Source organism: Wasmannia auropunctata, unplaced genomic scaffold (genome assembly GCF_000956235.1).
Source record: "Wasmannia auropunctata unplaced genomic scaffold, wasmannia.A_1.0 LD336031.1, whole genome shotgun sequence".
In the NCBI taxonomy this organism is placed as follows: Eukaryota; Metazoa; Arthropoda; class Insecta; order Hymenoptera; family Formicidae; genus Wasmannia; species Wasmannia auropunctata.
Window position 1 is genome coordinate 335,754 of NW_012026859.1, and position 21,910 is coordinate 357,663.

The following is a 21,910-nucleotide window of genomic DNA, read 5'->3' on the forward strand; positions in this document are numbered from 1 at the left end:
AGAGAGAGAGAGAGAGAGAGAGAGCAAAACTTACTTTTACATTATATATTTAATCACTATCATAATTAATTATTCGATATTACATATATCGAAATAAGTAAAATTTGTTCTTTTAATAAAATAGAAAAATCCAACTGACAGTGAATTCGTAGAAACGCGAATTTATCGCTTCGTTAAAATAGTTTAGTCTTAACAAACACATTTTACAGTAAAACCATCATTACTTCGATGACAAAGTAAGAATAAATTTGTTATTATAATAAAATAATGTATACTATTTATAGACACAAAAAAAAATTATTATACCTTCAGCAAATAATCTTAATATTCCATTTTCTTTACATAATCGATGAGAGTTTCTCTTTTAATATAAAATTAGCCATTCAGCTTTTTCTCTATTTAAAATTTTTTCTCTTAAAGGCAGACTTATTTTATAATCGTTAGAAAAACACATTTAATTGTATCATATTATAAATGCATTTCTTGAAATATTCTAATAACCATATACCAAGTAATGATTAACATGACTAGCAAATATAAGTATTTAAATTTATTCATAGAGGTAGTTTAGATAATTAAATAGTAAGTCTGACTTACGACTTTAACTTAAGAACATTAAAATATTATCGATAAAAGTTATTTCAGAAATACTCGCTTAATAATATTATAACTAATTAATGTTATAATTATTTGGAAATTAATTTTATAGATATTATGTGTACATATAGATATGTAAAATCGAAATGTCCAAAACTTTGAAAATAACTTTATAAACATAGTTGTATATCAGTATTAATAAAATTAAAATGTTTATCTCTTCTAGATGTGCTTAGTCTATGTAGATAACATAGTATATTAATAGCACAGATAAAATGTATAACTCGTTGAGACACAAATTTAAATATTTATTAGGCAATAAAATAATAATTGCTTATATTAACGCATAAAACTCAAATATGTATATGTAAAAATTAATTTAAATAAAAATATGTTATAATAGATGTAAAAGAGATAATGATTTATACATATATATGTATAAAAATTTATGTACGATTATGTGTGTGACATATTATATATAATAAATCTAAATATATCCGTTATTTACGTATGGAGATGCGCGATGAAAATATTAAGCCTGACGTTACGCTCCAGCCAGCAGCGTGTAGTTATGTGTACGACATAAGCCCCACTCTGAAGCCAGTGACTGACTTGAGGCTACATCATGTTCAGTTAGTTAGCGAGCGCGTCCAAGGTAGTCGTCTCGAACTCGTGGACTCGTTCGCAACCAGCATACGCAAAGCGTAAAACGTAATGCATCGCCGCGAGTTTTTTGCTTTCTAAAGACAGAGACCTGCCGCAATGGATGTCACCTGTCGTAGCGGAATTATATAATCATACGGTGTATATCGATATGCGCCACAAAACTTTATCCTCGGTGTATCGGATGCAGAATCCGCGTTTGGATATTTTTTAGCACGGTAAGTAAATGCAAGATTATATAACGGTAAATATATTGTAATGATAAACGTTATCAATTGTAAATACATCGCGCATGAAATTACGAAATTATTGTAAATAAATTCTCAATTGTTAACATTTATCATTTAAAATAAATATTCAGCAATATTGATTGCAATAAAACAGACTCGATTTGAGTTTTACGCGTGTAATTTTCGAGCGCGTCATGTCAAACGTTAAAGAAGAAGGAAAGGAAGCGGCCGCATCTACCGTTTGGAATACAGCTATAACGACTTCTCGTCTTCGTTTTGTTCGTAAGCCTACGGTTACGTTAATTAATTATACAGGGATGCGAAAGAGACGTACAGACGCACGCAAATTAATTAACGGAAGCAACGCCAGTATCCATCGAGACTCATATAATTAGTGTCGTCAGAGTCAAGGAATCATCGCGGTACACGGCGCGCGATTTACAGAAACACCGACATTTCCTCTTTCCTCGCGTTATTTTTCAATTTTTTCGCGTCGCGTATGTATTATTTTAGAAGGATCGGAAAGAGGAAAAGGGAGAAAGAGCGATCGGTTGAACGATCCGCGCAACAATAAAAATTTTTATTTTGTGCCGGCACGTCTATTACTGAAACAAATGTTATTACTCGCGATAAAGCACGAATCCTGCGTGAGCACTTTCTCGATCGTATAAATTTGGAAGAAGTACGTTATAGCATCTTTTTTGCTGGCCTTTTCGACCGTTCGAGAAAAACGTTATAACGGTGAACGATGCATATCGCTTTCTTCGATTTCATTAAATTGATTTGAATTATGATATTTATTAAAATATCTGGCATTTGCGAATAATCCGGTATATTGCAAAATAACTTAAATGAAAAGAAATATCGTATCTTTTGAGAACGTGAAGAAAATCTTCATTTTTTAAAGCTAACATATTCGTCTATCTTTTTATGATTATAGAAATACGTGAATACTGTCAAAATTTTGGATGAAAATTATACAGAACGAAAGAAATTATACTTAAACAATTCAATAAAACATTTTGTTTATGATAACTAAAAGTTTTTTTTTATGAAAAGGGGCAAAAGTATTTATACACATTTATACAAGACTAAAAAATGATTGAAATGGATAAAGTAATTGTAGAAGACTATAATATGATGCAATAAATCATGTGAAAAAAAAAATGTGAAAAGATTGGAATAATCATATTAAACTCAAAGATATTCAAATGTCCTCGTGTTTGATTTGCGGTATCTACAATTAATCGATCGTACATATGTATATGCATTTTCCTTATTATTTTGCATTTTAAATAATTCATACCGATCACGACAAAATAATTGTAGACGTTTAAAGTTAAAAGAGTGACCATTTTTGCTATCTTATCTATCCAATCATAAAAATTCAGCAATTAGTTATACATTGCTTATGAATATGCGACCGCTTCACTTGCGAGTGCATATTGTTAAATTTTCGAGAAAACATATTTAATAGAACCGAAAGTTTTCCCACCAGCTGACCTATTACATACGAATATTGCATTCGAGTCACACAAAGATTATTAAGTCTGGACACATTCCGCGCAGGGTGCATAATAATTTAACGTGATGTCCATTATCCTGTTACTTCGATTGTTGTGAACATCATCACGCATTATTTGCACCTATCAACGATCATCCTACTAAGATGCTACAGTGACATTCAAAAACATCCACTCCCTTGACATATGAATAAGGATATTTTCGCGCATTAACGATATATTTTTTGATCATTTTATTTTTTAGCAACACGATATAATTAACATATCCGAGTAATATTTACACTTTAATTAATATTAAACAGTAAATTATAGTAAAATACATAAATTATAATAAAATAAACATATATTACTATTTTAATTTCAAAAATATATCTTACAGATTTATAGCATTGCTATTTTACTGTGTTTTTAGCCACGGGTATTTTGAGAAATGCGTGGTATAACACTATTTGCTGAATCGTTATTAAATAATATAATTATTTTACTGATAATATAATAAGTAATAAATAACATGACAAATAATACAATTATTTACATCAATTTATATATTAATAAATTTTATTAATATATAAATTAAATAATTAATGTAAAAAAATTATTTTACAGATTGCAACATGACAGGAATAGATAATTTAGGCTATGATGGCGTCGAGCCAAGGGTAAGTTAATGATATTAAATAATATTATAATTTTATTAAAAAATAAATATGCACCTTATTCTAAATTAATTTATCGGTATAAAATAAATTATGAGGATAACTTATAAAAATGTGATTCATAAAAATTGACTATCTGAATATGTCGTAATTAACATTGTAATATTTTTTAATACAATGATGTATGACATAATAGAAATTATTCATGAATTACATAAATTTTCGTTTTAAACATGAGCAACTGCTTTATAGGATATTCTATATAGGTACGGACATGTAGATGAATATAAGGAAATTTTTACACGAAGCCCTTGAAATGATCGAAACTGAGATAATTGAATTTCGAACGCACCGGGCGTTGTTATAAGAGTAATTTAAATGCTCGGACCACGTGGGTGGCTGGAGGGAAGATAAAACTGATTTATCTGAATTCTCGTCCCGTCGCTTTCGACTCTTAATTATTTTGCAGAGATATAAAATCGAGGAGAAAAAAAAATCACGAGTTCTACCGTAAATACTGCAAATTTAACGAATCACTGCTACTGCACAAATAAATAACTGAAATGCTGTTTATTTTTATATTTTATCGCCGAAGTGACATTAACTCTTAAATAAATTTCAAAATTCAACTGATTATTTCTTTTTATACATACGAGTATAAATGGAATAATTTACGAGATTTTGAAAGTAGTTTTATAAGATGATTTAAAATCATTATGCAAAACAAGAAAAATGTATATAATGTTTTCATCAACCTATCTTGAATTTTGTTTCCTACAAAGAGAATTATTTTATTCTGTAAACTATACGCGAAAAGAATAGATCTAATTTTATCCATGCATTATTTTTCTTTATCTTTAAATATCTATTTTTAAATACTAAATTGTTGTGTATTAATTCTCTATAAAATTGTTACTTATATCAATATAAATAATGTTTTTACTGAAAAAAGCTTCTGAGGAGTCAATAAAACTTCCTAAATTGTTCTTCAATATTACATCACGGTCAATATTACATTAAAAAAGATTGTCGTTATTCTTGGTCTTGCGCTCTTCTCTCTTTAATAAACTCGAACTTCATTTTAATCTTATGGACGATAAGGCAGGAGTTGCCACCACCGTATCCTATCGCATGGTGTCTCGAAAGAATAAACAACTGCCGTAACCCAGCGCGTTTTACCTGCCCCAACGGTGTTTGCGTTCGCGAAAATTTGCATCTGCATACTCTGAAAATTTGCATAAGTATATGTAAGGCGAAGCTGTTGGCAGGTTCGAGATATTGTCGCGCTTTTCTTTGGCCAGATAATATAATAATACGCAACCGCGCGTATTTTTACGAAACTTGTAGAAAATCCAGATTGTCACAGTTATATTTTTTATTCATCTCTCTTTCGTGCTTTCATAAAAGTACTTAGCATCGAGAAAGTTAAACGTTTGCTGTAATTTCGGTGATTACTTTTGCTGAGAAAGGACACGCAATGATACTTTCATTTTCCTTTGTTGAATCATTCAGCGCGATGTTTTTACAGAGAAATTCCCTCTGTTTAATCTGCGTTCGCATATGCGCGTCGATATTATTTCCGCAGCTGTTTTCCCCGTGGATTGATTGACTTTGGAATAGTTACTTTTTGCGATTCTGGTTTTTGCGATTGACGCCTCCGGACTTTTCCGATTGAACGGTTAACTGTTAATTTTCCGATGTAAACACTTATAAAATGGGATTGAAGTTACGAAGCACATATTTATTTTATCGGATTTCCTATCACGTGCGTTTCCGTAATAAGATGCGCGTTAGTGCATCAACACAGTTGCATGAAAATAGCGATTGAAACGTAGCAGGGTATACTATTTTCTGTCGCTTTTTTCCCATTAGAAAGTTCCGACGAAGCTCTTGAATAGGATAGGCTGTAGCGAAACGCCCGGTTTCGCTTTTCATTCCTATTGTAGTGCCTTATTTTCGGTAACATCGCTCGTACGAACGAAACGGTTTTATGCGGACTTAAAGCCCGGAAAAGCGTACCGAGCGCGATTGCACTGCAATTATGCGAAGTAGCGCCGCCCGTCGCGACGAAGATGTCGAAGAAAAAAATAATGATAGAAAAAGGAGAGTCGCAGAACGCGGAAGTTACGGCGTACTTCGACATTGTCTCAATTAATGGACCGTGCATGAAAGCTCAAAAAATTGTATAAAATGAAGGGAGATAGAAAAAGAGAATATACGCATGGCTTTAGTAATTTATAATTTTAAATAATCAGTCGATTTACATAAGTAGTTGAAATGATGGTTCTTGTTTTATGTAAGCCTTTTGATAATTTCTATAGAATAGTAAAAATACATTTAATAAAAGTCTGTTTATTTAATAAAACCGTACACGTAATTTACACGTATCCATAGAGCATTGCGGATATTATCCACTACAATCAAAATTGTAAACGCACGTTAGCATGTAAAAAGATATAATTATGGAATATTTAATAAAGTATTATGTTAAAAAACGCAGTTATATGTAAATTTATTATATTAAATTCATTATGGCAATATAATATAAGTATATGTACAAAATCTGAGAACGGAATCTGATGATATTTTTGGGATTGTAAAGAAATGACAAAGTTGATGAAAACACTGGAATAATTTCATATTGCCATTTATTTATAATGAGTTAAGTTCTAAAAGTAAAATAGTAAATGAGTACTTCAACATTAAACAATTCCTTGCAGTTTCTGTATAAGAATTTTTTATTCAGAACAAATTTTAATTTAATTCTTGAAAGAATCTGCTGCAGTATGTTTGTTTCTAATTGTTTAGAATATCTCGAGCTCTTTGTTTTAAATATGTACAATTTCTTTGGTAGAAAATATATTTAAGTATAAACGAGACTACGCGCAGCTAAAAAGAAAAATTTCAGACCATGTCATTTTTTTATAACTCCCCGAAAAAATTTACCTGTCAGATCCTGTATATAATCTAAAGTTAAAATTTCAGAAAGAGAGAAATTTCAACAGAGAGCAAGTGCACAATTACAGTGTCACATTGTTCCCTAATTGTTCGAAAATCGCGTGAAAAAAGAAATATTTGCTTCGGCGTTTGTTGTTGTCGCGCGTCAATATCGGAGAAAGTGTATGAGAGAACGGAGGGAGAGCGAGGAACAAGAACGTCTAAATAATTGACATCTGCTTCACGAAAATGCCTGTTTGTCGGCTGAGTGCCGTTTAATTTGCATTAACAAGCTGTTTGGCATATTCGCTTTGCATACGAACCGTAAATTGAGTTACTCCTGAATATAGTTGTTATAGAAATGCATCGGTCACGGGCACGCTGTATAAACGCTGTTGCGAAAGTTGTTCATTGATTAGAGGGGTGTACTTTCTACTAACTTTCTCGTCGTTATGCAGACCATATATGATTGTATTATATATATATATATATATATATATATACATATATAAATACAATACAATTACAGATATATCTCTCCGAAAAAAATTTTTCAGACGTCACGTCAATAGTCAGGAAAAATGCCTAAAATTTTTTCGCGCGGTAGCCTAGGCTGTCTGCGCCGTATCCGCGCTTTCAGCCGAAACGTAACGCTTCCAGCCAAAAAGGAGGAAATCTAAATGGCAAGCGGCGCGCTTTATGTCGCGCGCCGTGAAACGGCCTACCGGCTCTCTCGCCCGCGCTGGGAAACCCTCGCGGGGAAGAAAACGTGTGTCGGCATAAAGGAACGTACGGAATATCGAACGTGACGGTAGACGCGAGGCAAAGCTCTTTGGAGACACTCATTTTCATTTCGAACCGAGAAAGGACTGGGCGGCGAAAAAGGGGACGCCACGAAAGTATATTTCATTATATACGCGACTATACAGAAATCACCCTGGTTTGCTCTCTCTCCTCCCCCCCTCCCCCGCCCGGGTTGATGGATAACCATCGCGCGAGCGGGAAATATTTTGCGCCGCGCGTGTATAAGGGACCTTCGACTCCGATCGATACAGGAATCGACTGCAAATCGTGACTGATGTCAGTCATCTCACGAACGATACGCGGAATGCACGTATGTACGTACCAAATCATTCGTGGATTTTCCAGTCAGCCTAGGTTTTACGCCGCCGTGACTCGCATCCGTATGAGAGAATTAAAAGAGATGAGCGAGATGCGCGTATCAAGAGGCGCATACACACCGAGCGACTTCCGCGCGGTCAAAAGCAACGAGGAGAAACAGGACGCGTGACATTCACGACACGCGATACGATTTCGTGTGTAGAAAATCGGAATTCAGAGTTGGTCGTATAACTATCTTCTCTTAATACTCCTCCAATTTGTCTCCATGCTTTTGCTACGCAACAAACGCTTTTTAGGCGACAAATTATAAAATTAATAAAAGCTCCCCCACGCGATCCTCGTCGTCGTTGCTCGTCCGAGAGACCGCCCACGCCCTCGAGCACATCGACACAAGCCGTTGTTTGTCTATTGTCATAGGCGTCAGTGTACGCGTTCTGCCCAAATAGAAAATTGCACGCATCCCGCGTTGTCGCAAATTTATTCCGAGATACATTCCTTACTCTTCTCCTCAAAATTGCGCGCTTGTCCTCGAGTAATTTTCATTTAAATTGAGAGACATCAGTTCCCTCGATCGGGGATTCCCTGCGACACACCTGAGCCACGAGAAATGCCATTTGGAGCGCTTGGCATAAATTTCGTCAGAAAATTCGACGCCTATGGGGTCGAGACGATCGTCGTGAGAGACGACGTCCGCTCGCCTCCGATGTCTTCCCGACGTCGAGCGGCGGACCCATGCTCACGGCAGCCGTACACACTGCGAGCGGAAGCCATGAATCTTTATTAAATCCACGAAATTTATGTCGAAGCGGTCGCGTGGATTGTGAAACGTGCGCCGCGCCGATGGTCCCCGTAAGAGTATTTATTTTCTCCCTCACTCCCGCGCCGCCATCCCCTCGCGCGCGCAACACGCGTAATCTCGATTTGCTCCGCTCGGCCCGTTTACATTGTGTAATAAAATATGCCACTCCACGTACGTATATACACACATGTATACACGTATTACGCATAATGTGGCTCTTTCCTGTTTTTTTTCCTTTTTCATTTTCAGTGACGCGCGTCCGCCTTCGCCGAGCGGATAATCACTGTCCGCGAGGCAGATGGACGTGATATTTAATTTGATACGGTAAATAGCTGCCACCGCGAGGGCGAATATACCTTCCATTCCTGCGCACGCATAATTCCTGATTTAAAACGACAACAACACGATTCCGTTCGGCGCTCTGTTGTCCCGCTGTTGTTTCATCTCTGTTATCTCCTTTTTTTCGACAACTTTTGCAGGCACGCGTTCGCGGAATAGTTCAATTTTTATAACGAATACGCGAGGATATTCCCCCTCCCCTTGCTCGCGACGAGCTCTGTATTTTGCGCCAGCCTCTTTAAGAGGAGATATTATCATAGTGATTTATTTCGATCTTCTCGCCTCTCTACGTGCCGGCGTTATTGCTACCATAAATTTAGCCGCGTCCACGATGTTTGATATATCCGACCTGACCTACGGCTGTCTCTCAGTTGTCTATTCTCCCGCGCACTCTAAATTTCGGCATTTCCGTGAGAATATTAAAACTTCCCTAATCATCATCTCGTTTATTTCTTTCCATTCCTTTTTCGCGAATTTGTGAATTATCTATATTGTTCTACATAATTCATATAAATTTGTAATACTCGTTTTGTTAATTGTGTTATCTCTGTGACATATCAGACTTATCTCTCAGATCTGAGACATTTTGCCCTTGTTCTACATCGATTGTTCTTACAATGTTTTAATAATCGCGTACCGGCGGATGTGGTACACCGAGTTTTATGATAAAGATAGCTATCATTGGCAAATAATAAAAATTCAAATTTAAAGCCAAAGTATATTTCGTAAGATCCTTGTCTTTGAAAAATGTGAAATAATAAATCTCGAATGCAAAATTCTTTCGGCCGAGTCAATAGTTATCGATTTTGTAAACTTTATGAATTATTCATTCTGAATTTTATAGTGACTTGCTTACGTTTTCGACAAGCAATTTTAAATACTTGTCTACTTAACAAAGGTGTAACATTCACGGATACGGTAGATTAAATCGAGTAGATAATAAACACTATAGCTTTATGCCTTTTCTAATATTTCATGTGACAATTAATATTGATAATAATAATACTATGCTACAAGAGAAGTGTTATCTCTCTTTAAAAAGTGGTCGAGGTTGATAACGAGTGTTCATTAATTAGCAATTAAAACCATCGCCGGCAAGCGCGGGCAACGATGTCGGTCCTCGTGAATACACACGTCAAGCGCTTATTCGTCGGCTCGAGCTTCGCGTAAGGAACTTTACGTTATTACGCGAGGCGCATAAATTCCTTGCAAAAGCCAATAAACTTGATCACATTTAAATGACGGATGGAATCGGGTAGCTCGTACGTCTTGATGGCGAAGCAACAGCTTAAGGATGGTTTATAGCGGATCGGAGAAGAGTAAGAAGAAGAGTGTACAGCGTAAGTCGGAGAGGTAACGATAGGCGGGAAAGGGAAAGAGAGAGAGAGAGAGAAGGAGACCGAGAGGGAAAGGGAGAAAGAGAGACGAGGTAGGAGGGAAGGAGAAAAGGTATGTCTGTGATAAAAGCACGGGTGGTGGGTTGATAGTAGATAGAGAGAGAAAGAGAGGGGAGACGAGAGAAAGAGGGGGGAAGATAGATAGATAGAGAGAGAGAGAGAGAGAGAGGGGGGGGGTTGTCTATACCGTGTTTAAACTCAACGGGGAAAACTGTGAGAGCAGGAGCGCGAGCGCGAGCTTGAAGCGTGGGTGCGGACTTCAGTCGCGTGCGACGCGCGCTCTCAGCCGCTACGTGTTCCTCTGATTTCTAACGCCGCTGAGAATGAACGTGAATGCGAAGGACGCGCGCGTGAAATTGGACATATATTTACGGATTTATTAGAATTTTCATGATGACGGGTGTGACGGAATTAATTTTTTCACTGTAATAAATTTTTTGCGATACCAAAGTGTACTCGGAGTACTAATCGGGACCGGCGAGTAAATCGAGAAATGAATCGTGGATATTATAGCGATAAAAATGCAGCGTAAACGATAAAGACTCGCGGTCGCGGCACGTATCGGGAACGGTATGCTATTTTCGATTGGCTTTCGATTACGTGGAATCGAAATTGACGAGTTTAATGAGATGGAATACGAGTTTCGTAATGCAGTTTGAATGATGCCGGTTGAGAAAATTGTAATTAAAACTTCTCACAGACAGAAATTACTAAGAGAGAAAGAAAGCTGAAAAGAGAGAGAGAGAGAGAGAGAGAGAGAGAGAGGAAGAAGGGTGAAAAAGAGAAAGAAAGAGAAGAAAAGAGGTGCAAGACGGAAAGTAGAAGTAACAGCGTTTCATAAACAATAATATTCGTCAATGAGCCAAACAAATTCTCTAGCTTTGAAAATTAACAACGCGATAATCCAATCGCGTTTGACTGTCTATCTCTATCAGTTGAAGTGGAGGTAGTCAATCTAAAGTTTGCATTTCTTATCCGCGCCGATGTTTTTTTTTTCAAAAAGGTTCACGGAAGTCGTGCTTTCTGACCGATTAAGTGGAAATGATATCTATAATAAGAGCCGTCGATGTTGAAATATTTCGGTAAATATTAAATGTTTGTACACAATTTTTACGATCGACTGTCGCCGAAAGATTTAAGATAAAAGAGCGATTAGTGGATGCTAACGATAAGCGGAATACATAGATTCTCGTCACCCTTGGGAATTAACGATAAATATGAGGGACAAGTTCACATTCAACGTGAGTATCGTTTGTGGTGTGTTGCGATCGATTCTCGTGTTTTTTAATCCGTCTGTCGCGATTTATTAGGAGAATCGAAAAAAAGTAAGCAAAGAAAACGCAAACGTCTGGCTAATATTTGATCTGTAACTGTCAGCAATATGGAGCGAGTCGCGCGCATGTAGACGACTATCGCTCAAGAGCCGTAGGTCACAGAGATTGTAGCATATTCTCTCTTCTATTTATTGTTAGAGCCAATCATGTCGTTTTGCGCACGCCGCGTGCGAGTCCGCTCTGAATTTACCGTTCCACCACTTTGCCATTTATTTTGCATATCGTATAAAATCGTATAAAATAAGGCTGGCAAGAAGAACGTACGGCGTATATTGGAAACGAAATGCAATATGCAATATACGTTATTTATATCCGAAATGATAGAGATAAATCCTCGCTGATGTAATTTACAGTCGGGGGTGCCGGACATGCACGAGACCCTGTCTAGCTTCCCGGAACAGTTTGGGGATGGCCCGAGAAAACCGGAAATAAAGCCGGAAATTCCGAAGGAGACGGATAGAACCGCGGACAATCTGAAATGCGGTTGGTTCTGGTTCAGGCCAATTTACTTGCAGAAATTTCGCACTGCGAAATGGGCACTTTTCTGGCTGTGCTGGGCTGGGGCGATGCAAGGTACGTACTTTTGATTTGACTTTTCCTATCGAGATTCGTCCTAGCATGGGCCGCGTCAATTAACGTCTAAAAACTAAACTAAAATTTTCAATAACAACGCTATGATAAATCAGTTAACATATTAAATCGATGCAAAAAAATTCGTAATTTTTCCGTTAAGTTTATTAAACAAAAAAATCCATAGTTTTTTTTTAAATAATTGAAAAGGTTTTTAAATAAATAAAAATATTTTTAATTGGAAGTAATCCAGAGTTGTTTAAAAAATAGTTTAAAGAGTTTCTAAATAAATAAAAATATTTTTAATTGGAAAATAGTGTATTGAAACCAGTGCTGCCAGTGGCAATTTTCGCTTTAATTCTGCTGCGTGTGCAATTCTGTTTTTAAACTTCATTCGACAGAGACAAAGCTTTTGCATCTCAACCTGATATTCCTCACTTCCTCCTTTCGGGTTTGTCAGTTAGCGTTAGTGCGTGAAGCGTTAACTTTCTTTCGATTATTCGAGATTAGACGCGAATGTCAGGGACGCGTGTATTTTCACGCCAACTTTCTCACCGCCTCGCGCACTATAAAAAGAGACCGAGCGAGCCGTATCTTTGTAGACATAATTTCTTGATAACGATTGCGACACGGTGTTATCGCAAGGACAGCGCGAATAGCTGTATGTTTGAATTCGTAATTTTGATTCCACGTGAAAATAAGTGCGGAGGGGTGATGATTGACAATAACGGGAAAATTGTCCGATTGAGCCTACAGTTCGCGTTTACAAGAATAGCGTAAAAGGAATAATATCTCTGTATGAAGGAAAAAGAAAACTTTAAAAAATCTATGAATTGTTGAATAATAATATGTAAATCTGCCAATACAAGAAATTATGTTTTTGATAAAATTTTTAACGAAATAAGTGTTCTTTCTCGCCAGGTGATTCTTTAGGATTAAAATATGTCTATTAGATGCATCCTAAGGGAGCCATTTACTCGGTGTTCCTTTAAAAGCTTATCCACGTTGTAATATCATTAAATCCCCAATGGTGCACAAATATACATCGGTATAACGACGGATTACAATATTATTTATTAAAAAGGCGTTCGTAATGATTTATAATAAATATTTTTAATGCTCGCAAAATTTAGTTGTAAAACAACACTGCCAATATTTCGAATAGCAAATATCGTAAAATTAACTCGAATTGGAGCGAACGGAGCCATCGGTCACAAGTATTTTCTTTATTTCAGGAATGGTCGTAAATGGTTTTATAAATGTCGTCATAACAACGATAGAGAGGAGATTCGGACTGAAATCGTCGGAGACCGGCTTAATAGCGGGCGGATACGATATAGCTAGCTTCCTTCTTCTCGTACCAGTAAGCTATCTCGGCGGCCGCGCGAAAGCATCGAAACCAAGGTACGCACGTGTATGCTGTCGCGCCATTATCTTACGCATTAATATTAATACCGATATCGTTTCTATACGACTCTCATAAATATTAATCCTAACGTCAGTCCGTCCGACACCGTCGACGTTAATCCCCATCGCGTTTCTTTGCTACGCGCTACGGCAACGCCTCGGAACCCTCGTCCGCGTAATCGACAATTGATAGCCCTTCCTGTGATCTTGAACCTCGTCGAGTAGAGATATCGAGTCGATTTGACGATCATTTCTCGAAAATTATTTTACCTGATTTGAAAAAAAAAGAGATAATAAACTAACTTTGTCAAACAACGCGCATTCAACGATAAATCTTCTCATTTTTGTTCGATTCATTATTGAAAGTACGATCTAGAATTAATTTCGAAAATCCTTAAATTTACCCTGTTTCAACCGGATATTCTGGGATGTCGTAGGTATATCGGCGTAGGGATTCTAGTCTTAGGTATAGGTAGCCTGCTGTTTGCGTCTCCGCATTATCTCGCCGGACCGTATAGAGGAGGTCAGCAAACAGAGAACATATGCCAAAGTGTCGCCAATATATCGAGCCATTCGGTAAGCGAGCAAATTAAATTACTACAAGAACGTTAAATTTAAATTTTCTTCATTTACATATCCGGTTTATTTTATCACAACGAGTGACGAGTTTAATCGAGAGACGGTGGCTTGTCCCGTTTAACACCTTCTAATAATAAACACGGTTATATTGCATATCGTATAACACATCGCTAAATTCTCTCGTTAGACTGACTAAACGAAATTTACATCACAATCGCTAATAAACACGATGCGTAATTAAATGCGTGCGTGACTAATCGAAACTTGTTTGTAATACCGTGCTTTTCTCGATTTTCCCCACTTCTATTTACGTAATTTGCCTAGTGAACCGGCGACGCCAGATTTATCATTATTTCGGCCACTCAGATATCCTGCGCGGATCAATCTACCGATCAAGCGGAGCTAGAGCCTTACAGTGGCGTGTACTTAACCATATTTCTGGTAGCTCAGCTGTTACACGGCGCCGGTGCGGCGCCCTTTTATACGCTCGGGGTTACGTATCTCGACGAAAATGTTTCGAAGAAGATGTCTTCGGTGTATCTAGGTAGGACGCGTGTAAGCGATGCAAACATATCAATTTTTCTTTTCTCTCAAAGAATTTTAATACAACAAAATGTGTATTGTGTGTGTGTGTGTCAGGTATTTACTATACTATGGCCATAATAGGACCCGCGCTGGGCTACGTCGTCGGTGGCGAGTTGCTGAAAATTTACACCGACTTTCTCACGGTGGACTCCTCAACGTAAGTATTTAAATATTTTAGATTTTGTTTTAAATATTTTATTTACATATAGATCGATATACCCGCGCGCGCGTTATCTCTTGTTACATTAAAAAAAAGAATGTATCAGACATCTTTACTTTCGCGAGACAACAATGAAACACGAGTGATGGATATTTTATTTGCGATGTATAGTATGAAGCGCGGTAGAGTCGCGTCGAACGAAGACAGGAAAAAAACGTGTAACCGTGGTCGTGGCATCGGAATTCGTCTCTTCCCGTTGTCAGGCTAAACGTGTTTTCCACTTTTTTTTTGTCCTGATAACACGCGGGAACGTTTAGTCGTGCGTCAGCGGCAACTTTATTAAATTCTCGCGAGGATTTATCGGTCGTTCGCGTCTATCTCTCCGACGGAATACACGCGTATCCACACAGACACACGTATCGTGTCCGTGTTATATACGGACACGAGAACGCGCGTGCCGACGCGCGGTTTCGAACGGAATAACCCGCCGATCTGATCTGATGGTATGCAAATGCGCATATTCGTCATTTCGCCACTAGTATTCGAATGACGTGCATGTATTGCTCGTTTGCGGGGAATTCGATAGCAAAATGATCTCTCGGTTAATATATAAAGCGTTCGATTAAATAGCGCGAGCGCACAACCGATCGCTCTGATCCGATTAGCTAATTTTCGAGAATTATTATCGAAACGATAGCGATTTGGTACATTGTCATATATTCGATATTCTCTTCTCTTCTCTCTCTCTCTCTCTCTCTCTCTCTCTCCCCCTCCCTCCCTCCCTCCCCCCCCTCCCCCCCTCTCTCACTTGCTCGAAAAAAAACGTATATTTATTCAAGAGGCATGAAAACGCAAAGACGTTCCTCTAATAAACTGTTGCCGTTAAAAATATTCCGTAGGATCATTAGAGCGTATAATGGGCCGAGATTAATAGTGCGTGTAACTCTCCACGGATATACAGTATTTCCCCATGGGGAAAATGTCAAGTGGCGAACCAATGTTTGACGATGACGCCGATATTACCCTTCAAAACTGTTGGCTCATCCCCCCAGCACTTAGGACACAATCAAGTTCCATTTGTCTACGCGTCTCCCCGTGGACTCTCCCCCAACCCACGCGCGCACCCCCTTCCCCCTTCATCGACCGTTGAGTCATTCTCTGTACCGCGTGAGAATCAAATTAATCGTTAGCCCAGGAGACGATTTCTTTTTTCACATATTTTCACACACACGCACGTTATTTGAAAAATCTTATTTACGTAAGATTGGAATGAGTAAAATGAAAATAAATCGCGATACGTCTCTACTACAGTCGTACCTCTCGCGGTTGCAATTACATCCTTTCTCTTTTACGAGAAACGAGATTCTCAAGAAAAAGAACACAAAAATAAGGCGAAATTATTCGCGTAATAGGTATACGGCTCTCCCTATCGCTCTGCACGTGATAGTCGTTCGTGCATGCGCCGCGTTTAATTTCGCAGGTAAATGAAAAGTTTCGCCGGAGATGCAGCGCGGCGGCAGAACGGTAACGGCAGCAGCAGCAGCAGATGCAGCTGGCCTCAAGCCGGTTGAAATGAATGACTTCTCTACGTGCACCTTTCCGTTTTCTCACTTTCAAGTTCCTTCCTACGATAAGTTGCGTTATAGCTTCGCTCACGTGCCGCTTCTCAGATAATGGGTTTCGAGCGTTACACAAATTATTTCTACTCTCTCGGATCAAATATCGATTCTGCCGCATCAAGTATACCCCATATCCTTTAACGTATTTATCGTATTTATTTATTACCTTTTAGAAAATTAGCATTGTTGTCAATGTGTTTCCATAATTTCGCTGGAGTGAAATACTTATTAAACATTCGTAATTAATATTTGTCAAAACATTCAACAGCAATCTTTTACGTTAATAATAATATAAATATTTATGTGGATAACGTGATTCGCGTAAGCTTCAATTTTACGAATATAGACTCTATTTTACGAAAAATATTTCCTACATATATCCTACGTATTAAACAGATTGTATTCAATGAAGGAATTCTTTTCCATCCAACAAAAAGGACATTCTTCTTTCATTATAAGTTCGTTTTAATTAATCGATTATACATTATGGGTCTGTCATACAGCGAACTTTGGCAAAATTACTTTTATTCAGTTAAATGATCGCGTCACGAATGTCGAAGCCACGCAAAGGGGACGTTCGCTGCATCTCGTGCTGGCAATTAATCAAAGAACTTACGTGAAGCTTTGTCAGTCGAGAATTTCTGATTGCGCGAAATTACGACTGTCAAATTATTGTCAGAGTCAAGAAGTTAGATGAAAATATCGAGGAGAATACGCAGATCGTAAACGTGCCCGAAATAAACTTTTAGATGTATTGTACATCTTTTTCTGGCAAGAGGAAAATCGGGCAGATATTTTTTTTCGCATCAATTCACTCAGCCGAGATAAAAATGAAAGGAATTAATCGGTGTTCTAGTTTCGTTTTCTCGCGTACTTACATCCATTATCCGTTAGAAGGGAACTCGAAATAGAGTATCGAAATCCCCCGAGATCCATATAGAATGGAATTCTAAATATATATTTCCAAAGGCAAGACTTGCCAATATGTTTCACCGAATCTCTATTGCCTCCTAAAACCATTGAATTTTAGGATTGGGTTAACTTCTGATAGTAATGTCTGGATTGGTGCATGGTGGATCGGTTTTTTGGCAGCGGCTGTCATATGCTTCGTCATCGCGATACCGGTTTTGGCGTTTCCGGCAATTTTACCCGGTACGATCATTCTCTCCTTAATACTTTTAAAATAGAATAAATAACATAGAATAAAAATAAAATAACAATAAGTAAAAACTTGGAGATATCAAAATATTTAGTAAATGTACAATTACAAACTCTGTAAAAAGATGAACGGTTTGAATAGGATCGGAGGAATTAGCCAAGGATCGGGTGTCAGAAGCGCACGAGAAATCGACTCGATCTTCCACCGCGGCGACGGGGGAAGCGTTTTCCAAGATACGAGAGCTGCCGCGCGCTTTGACCGAATTACTTGGAAACCCGGCATTTTTTATGCTGAACTTGGCAGGTGCCAGTGAAGGGTTGCTGATCGCCGGATTTGCCGCTTTCCTACCGAAACTGATTGAAAATCAATTCAGCGTCAGTGCCAGTTCGGCCGCGTTGCTGATGGGTGAATAATGTCACAATTCAATTAATTTATCGTAAAACGTAGGTAGCACGAGTCTCGTGTAAGCGCGGACCGTTGTGTAAAATCATTTTCATAAAGCTCTGAAAATGATTTGATATGAAAATAATGTAAATCACCAGTAAAGAAGTTTTTAACAAATATCAGTTGATGACATGTTAATTAATTACTGCTACGGTTTACATTACAAAATAACATTTCTCCCCTCCCCCTCGTTTTCACAGGATTGGTGACTGTACCGGCGGGAGGCGGCGGTACTTTTCTCGGTGGCTACCTGATTAAACGCTTCAACCTGCCCTGCTCTGGCATTTTAAAATTTTGTTTACTGGCTACAACCGCCTGCATCGCTTTCACGCTGTGCTTCGCTCTAAATTGCCCGAACTTAGATTTCGCTGGATTGACTGTGCCCTACCAAAACATCACGAGGTACAACAATAGACTTATGATAATGATAAGAATAAAATATTGTAAATCAATAGTGGTTCAGTTAAAACTCATTCAATTTATTTATTTTATCGGAAAATATTTTGAGAACAGAAAGATCGCATTGTCTCTTGAAAACACCTGCAACAATGGCTGCGGATGCTCCCGATCGCATTTCGACCCTATATGCGGCGTGGACGGGATTACCTACTATTCACCCTGTCATGCCGGATGCTATCGGGAAACACCGATGAACAATGTCAAAGTATAACTATTACTCCCCGGTGATTTTCTGAAATAGCGTTTCGATTCTACGCTGAAAATAAACGTGTCGTTTCTCCTTTTTTTTTTCATTCAGATATACACGGATTGCAGCTGCATACACGCACCGGCGATGAATTTGACGAGCGAAGGTACCGGCGACGTCGTCCAGTACGAAGCTATCAATACCACCTGCACAAGCTCATGCTCGTACCTGTGGCTGTTCATCGTTCTGGCATTTTGCAACATGTTCATGACCTTCCTGTGCACAATGCCAGCGCTCTCGTCCACCCTGCGAGTCGTCCGCGACGATCAGCGATCGTTCGCCTTAGGCATACAGTGGATCAAGGTGCGGATTTTGGGAACGATACCGGCGCCCATGGTGTTCGGCGCTCTTATAGACGACACTTGTATCTTGTGGAACGAAACGTGCGACGGCAGAGGAGCGTGCCTCGTGTACGACAATTACTACATGAGCAGGTTCGTGAATCACGCGGCGGCTTTTAAAGGCGCGTCTGCATAAGTCGTAACACGCAAAACGAAAATTCGCAAATGCAGAGGAAAAAAAGAAAGAAACGTCAAAAAAAGAAAGAAAAAGAGAAACATCATCTTGCGTCCGCGTTTGCGAACTGCGTTTTGCATGTTACGACTTATGTAGACGGGCCTTAGCACGAATCGCGGATTAGTTCTCTCGAGTTTCAGACACGATTCTCTGTTACACGCATATATTTTTTTACATATATTTTTTTTTACAGATACATGCTCGCGCTGGCATTCATCGGAAAAGCGGCTTCGCTTCTTTTCTTCTTCTTAGCGTGGTGGACGTACGTCCCGCCGAGCACCAGAGGCATCGATCAGAATTCCCGGCAGCAAACGACAGCTACTTTAATGCTAAGCGACACGTCTCAAGAAATTGAAATAGTACCGACTACGATAGCGTAATCTCGGATTAGTTCGTGTTTTCCTTATTTTTTTTTTTTAGGAAGTTATTCTTTTTTAGAACTGCTATTTTATAGAAACGGTAGGATAGAAACCGTGGATTATACACGGATAGACAAATGTTCCAACATTTCTTTTTTTTTTTACGGTGAGATACGCAAATCTCTGAGAAACATTGGTGACTCAACAAGTTATAACGAGAATATCATCGCAAGTACATAAGATAGCAAGATAGGATAAATGCGTGTATGTCAATATACAGTATGAACAAAAATTGTCACAAAAATCCTTTTTGCACGTTAAAAAGATAAGTTTTTGATATAGCCCTACAGCCGAACATAGCTCGGAAGCTATAGATTCGGAATTCAATCAGGGGACGTTAAAACATATCCGATAGTCGTGCCAAAGAGCCTATATAATACACAAAATTTCTGCATTTTCTTTCGTACCTTTACATATAATGGATTTATAATGCAATTCCATTATAAGTCCTAATGCAATAAATTTATAAGTCCTAATGCAATAAATTTATAAGCATATAGGCCAAATATCCATTTCGCGCAGCTCCAACTTTCCCTAATGTAAACTTTTATAACCCTACATTCGCTGACTGTCAATTAAAAATTAATTAACTGTATTTCCTATAATGATAAATATCGATAGTACTTTATATCCAAAAATGTGACTTATGTGAATTTCGAAGACGGTTTTACCATGTATCAGCCTTGGTAGTTGTCGTATACTATATTACCGATTTGATATTACACTTTCTACGCCGTTTTTCGCTATAATTATTTTTATTAAACGAAAAACGCCAGTATGCCTAGAGCACGTATTTATACATGTCAGTAATAAAAAGCTAATGAGGTATGTTACACTTCAATCTTTGTTTCTTATAATATGAGAATTTCCTTCTTTTCCGCTTCAATAGAACATAATTTTATAACCAAAAAAATTAATAAAAATTATAAGAAAATATAATTTTGCTTATAATTTTTATTAATTTTTCTTCTAAATTTATTTTGATTCAAAAACTTATAATTTTATTCCAAAAAATTGCGAAATATTATTATTTATATATAAATTATTATATAAAAGCACTTATATAAAAATTATACTTACAGCATATTTAAAAAAATATTTTTTTTTCTAAATCATCTATCACACTTTTTTAGAAACTAGTTAAATAGGATAAATGCTAATCATTGATAACAATTGATAAACCAGGAAACGATTTTGACACACGCCGCTCAATACTTTTACGCAGTTGATAACTGCTGATAAAATTATATATGTCAATTTTTATCGTTGGAAATCAATGCGATTGTTAGGATTAGAATTTCAATTACTGCATGCAATATAATTATCTGTTCTTTCTTAGTTAAATTATGTGCGTCCTATTTTATTTTATACATAAAATTACATATACATACATATATTATATATATTACATGGTATATAATTCTATATGATACTCACAATCAGTAATATATTTCCTTACACGTGAAATAAGAAAATTTGTTGTACAAAGAGAGCGAGAGAAAGTATATATATAACCAAAAAGAACAGATTCAAAGTACCGAAATTTGCACTCACCATTGTGCGACGTTCCTCGTTGTCCATCGATGCATCTTCCATCTCTGCAATTCCATCTGCGACAGCCCTCGTAATGGTCCAGTAGCACTTCCGTGTCGTGCATCTCGTCTCACGTCAATTGCACCTCACTTTATTACACACGATACACTCGCGACGCGTAAATTCACGAAATAATTATGTGTCGTATGAGCCTCTCTTTCTACACAGCAATATCATTGTTACTCGTTACTCTCGGAGAGTACACAATGCAACAGGTATACGATGCGCTTAATCTCGGTGTGATTATTCCGCCAAAAGAGAATTAACGTTGCGGCGTTATTTCCCGCGGCGAGGCGAGCTGCGAGCAGCGAGCTGCGGGCTGAGTGGCGCGCGCATGCGCGTGGGAAGAGTGGGAGACCGGGCTCGGCGGCTCGACGGCCGCGGCGCGCTGGCGGTGCGCGGGGCGTTCAGCAGTAGGGAATTGGCACGGCGTGTGGATGGTACTGCGTGGCGCGCGCCCGGCGCCGCGAGCTTTAATTCGAAATTATAGAACTCTATCGATTAAGCATTCGAGCAGCACGCATATAATAGTAAGTGCGCGTTCGGCAGCACGCAC

General features: G+C 37.9%; 2 protein-coding genes across 5 annotated transcripts in view; one reads left to right on the forward strand and one right to left on the reverse strand.

Moving 5' to 3' along the window:
- The window catches only part of LOC105452467 (nucleoside diphosphate kinase 7), a 28,761-nt gene extending 7,155 nt beyond the window's left edge, over positions 1–21,606 (reverse strand). Inside the window, exon 1 of the mRNA XM_011693579.1 lies at positions 21,316–21,606. Within this exon, the coding sequence (XP_011691881.1) occupies positions 21,316–21,357 (42 nt within the window). The 5' untranslated portion in view covers positions 21,358–21,606. The remainder of the gene's footprint in view (positions 1–21,315) is intronic.
- Positions 1,228–20,602, forward strand: LOC105452464 (solute carrier organic anion transporter family member 4A1). Of its 4 annotated transcripts, XM_011693572.1 has the most exons (13): positions 1,228–1,478; positions 3,620–3,672; positions 11,951–12,170; positions 13,403–13,571; positions 14,012–14,150; positions 14,520–14,697; positions 14,793–14,895; positions 17,548–17,669; positions 17,818–18,081; positions 18,321–18,522; positions 18,634–18,784; positions 18,878–19,260; positions 19,536–20,602. In XM_011693572.1, the coding sequence occupies exons 2-13, from the start codon at positions 3,628–3,630 to the stop codon at positions 19,720–19,722; spliced, it is 2,163 nt and encodes a 720-aa protein (XP_011691874.1). In that variant the 5' UTR covers positions 1,228–1,478; positions 3,620–3,627; the 3' UTR covers positions 19,723–20,602. The 4 variants fall into 4 exon arrangements, with proteins under 4 accessions (XP_011691874.1, XP_011691876.1, XP_011691875.1 ...); XM_011693574.1 differs by lacking the exons at positions 1,228–1,478; positions 3,620–3,672 and adding an exon at positions 7,699–7,946; XM_011693573.1 differs by lacking the exons at positions 1,228–1,478; positions 3,620–3,672 and adding an exon at positions 10,502–11,504.
- Positions 21,607–21,910: the final 304 nt, after the last annotated feature.

Coding starts and splice junctions, on each gene's coding strand:
- LOC105452464 (XM_011693572.1), top strand. CDS start 3,628: ATGACAGGAATAGATAATTTAGGCTATGATGGCGTCGAGCCAAGG. Junction 14,698..14,792: donor GATGTCTTCGGTGTATCTAG/GTAGGACGCGTG, acceptor TGTGTGTGTCAG/GTATTTACTATACTATGGCC. Junction 19,261..19,535: donor GACAATTACTACATGAGCAG/GTTCGTGAATCA, acceptor TTTTTTTTACAG/ATACATGCTCGCGCTGGCAT.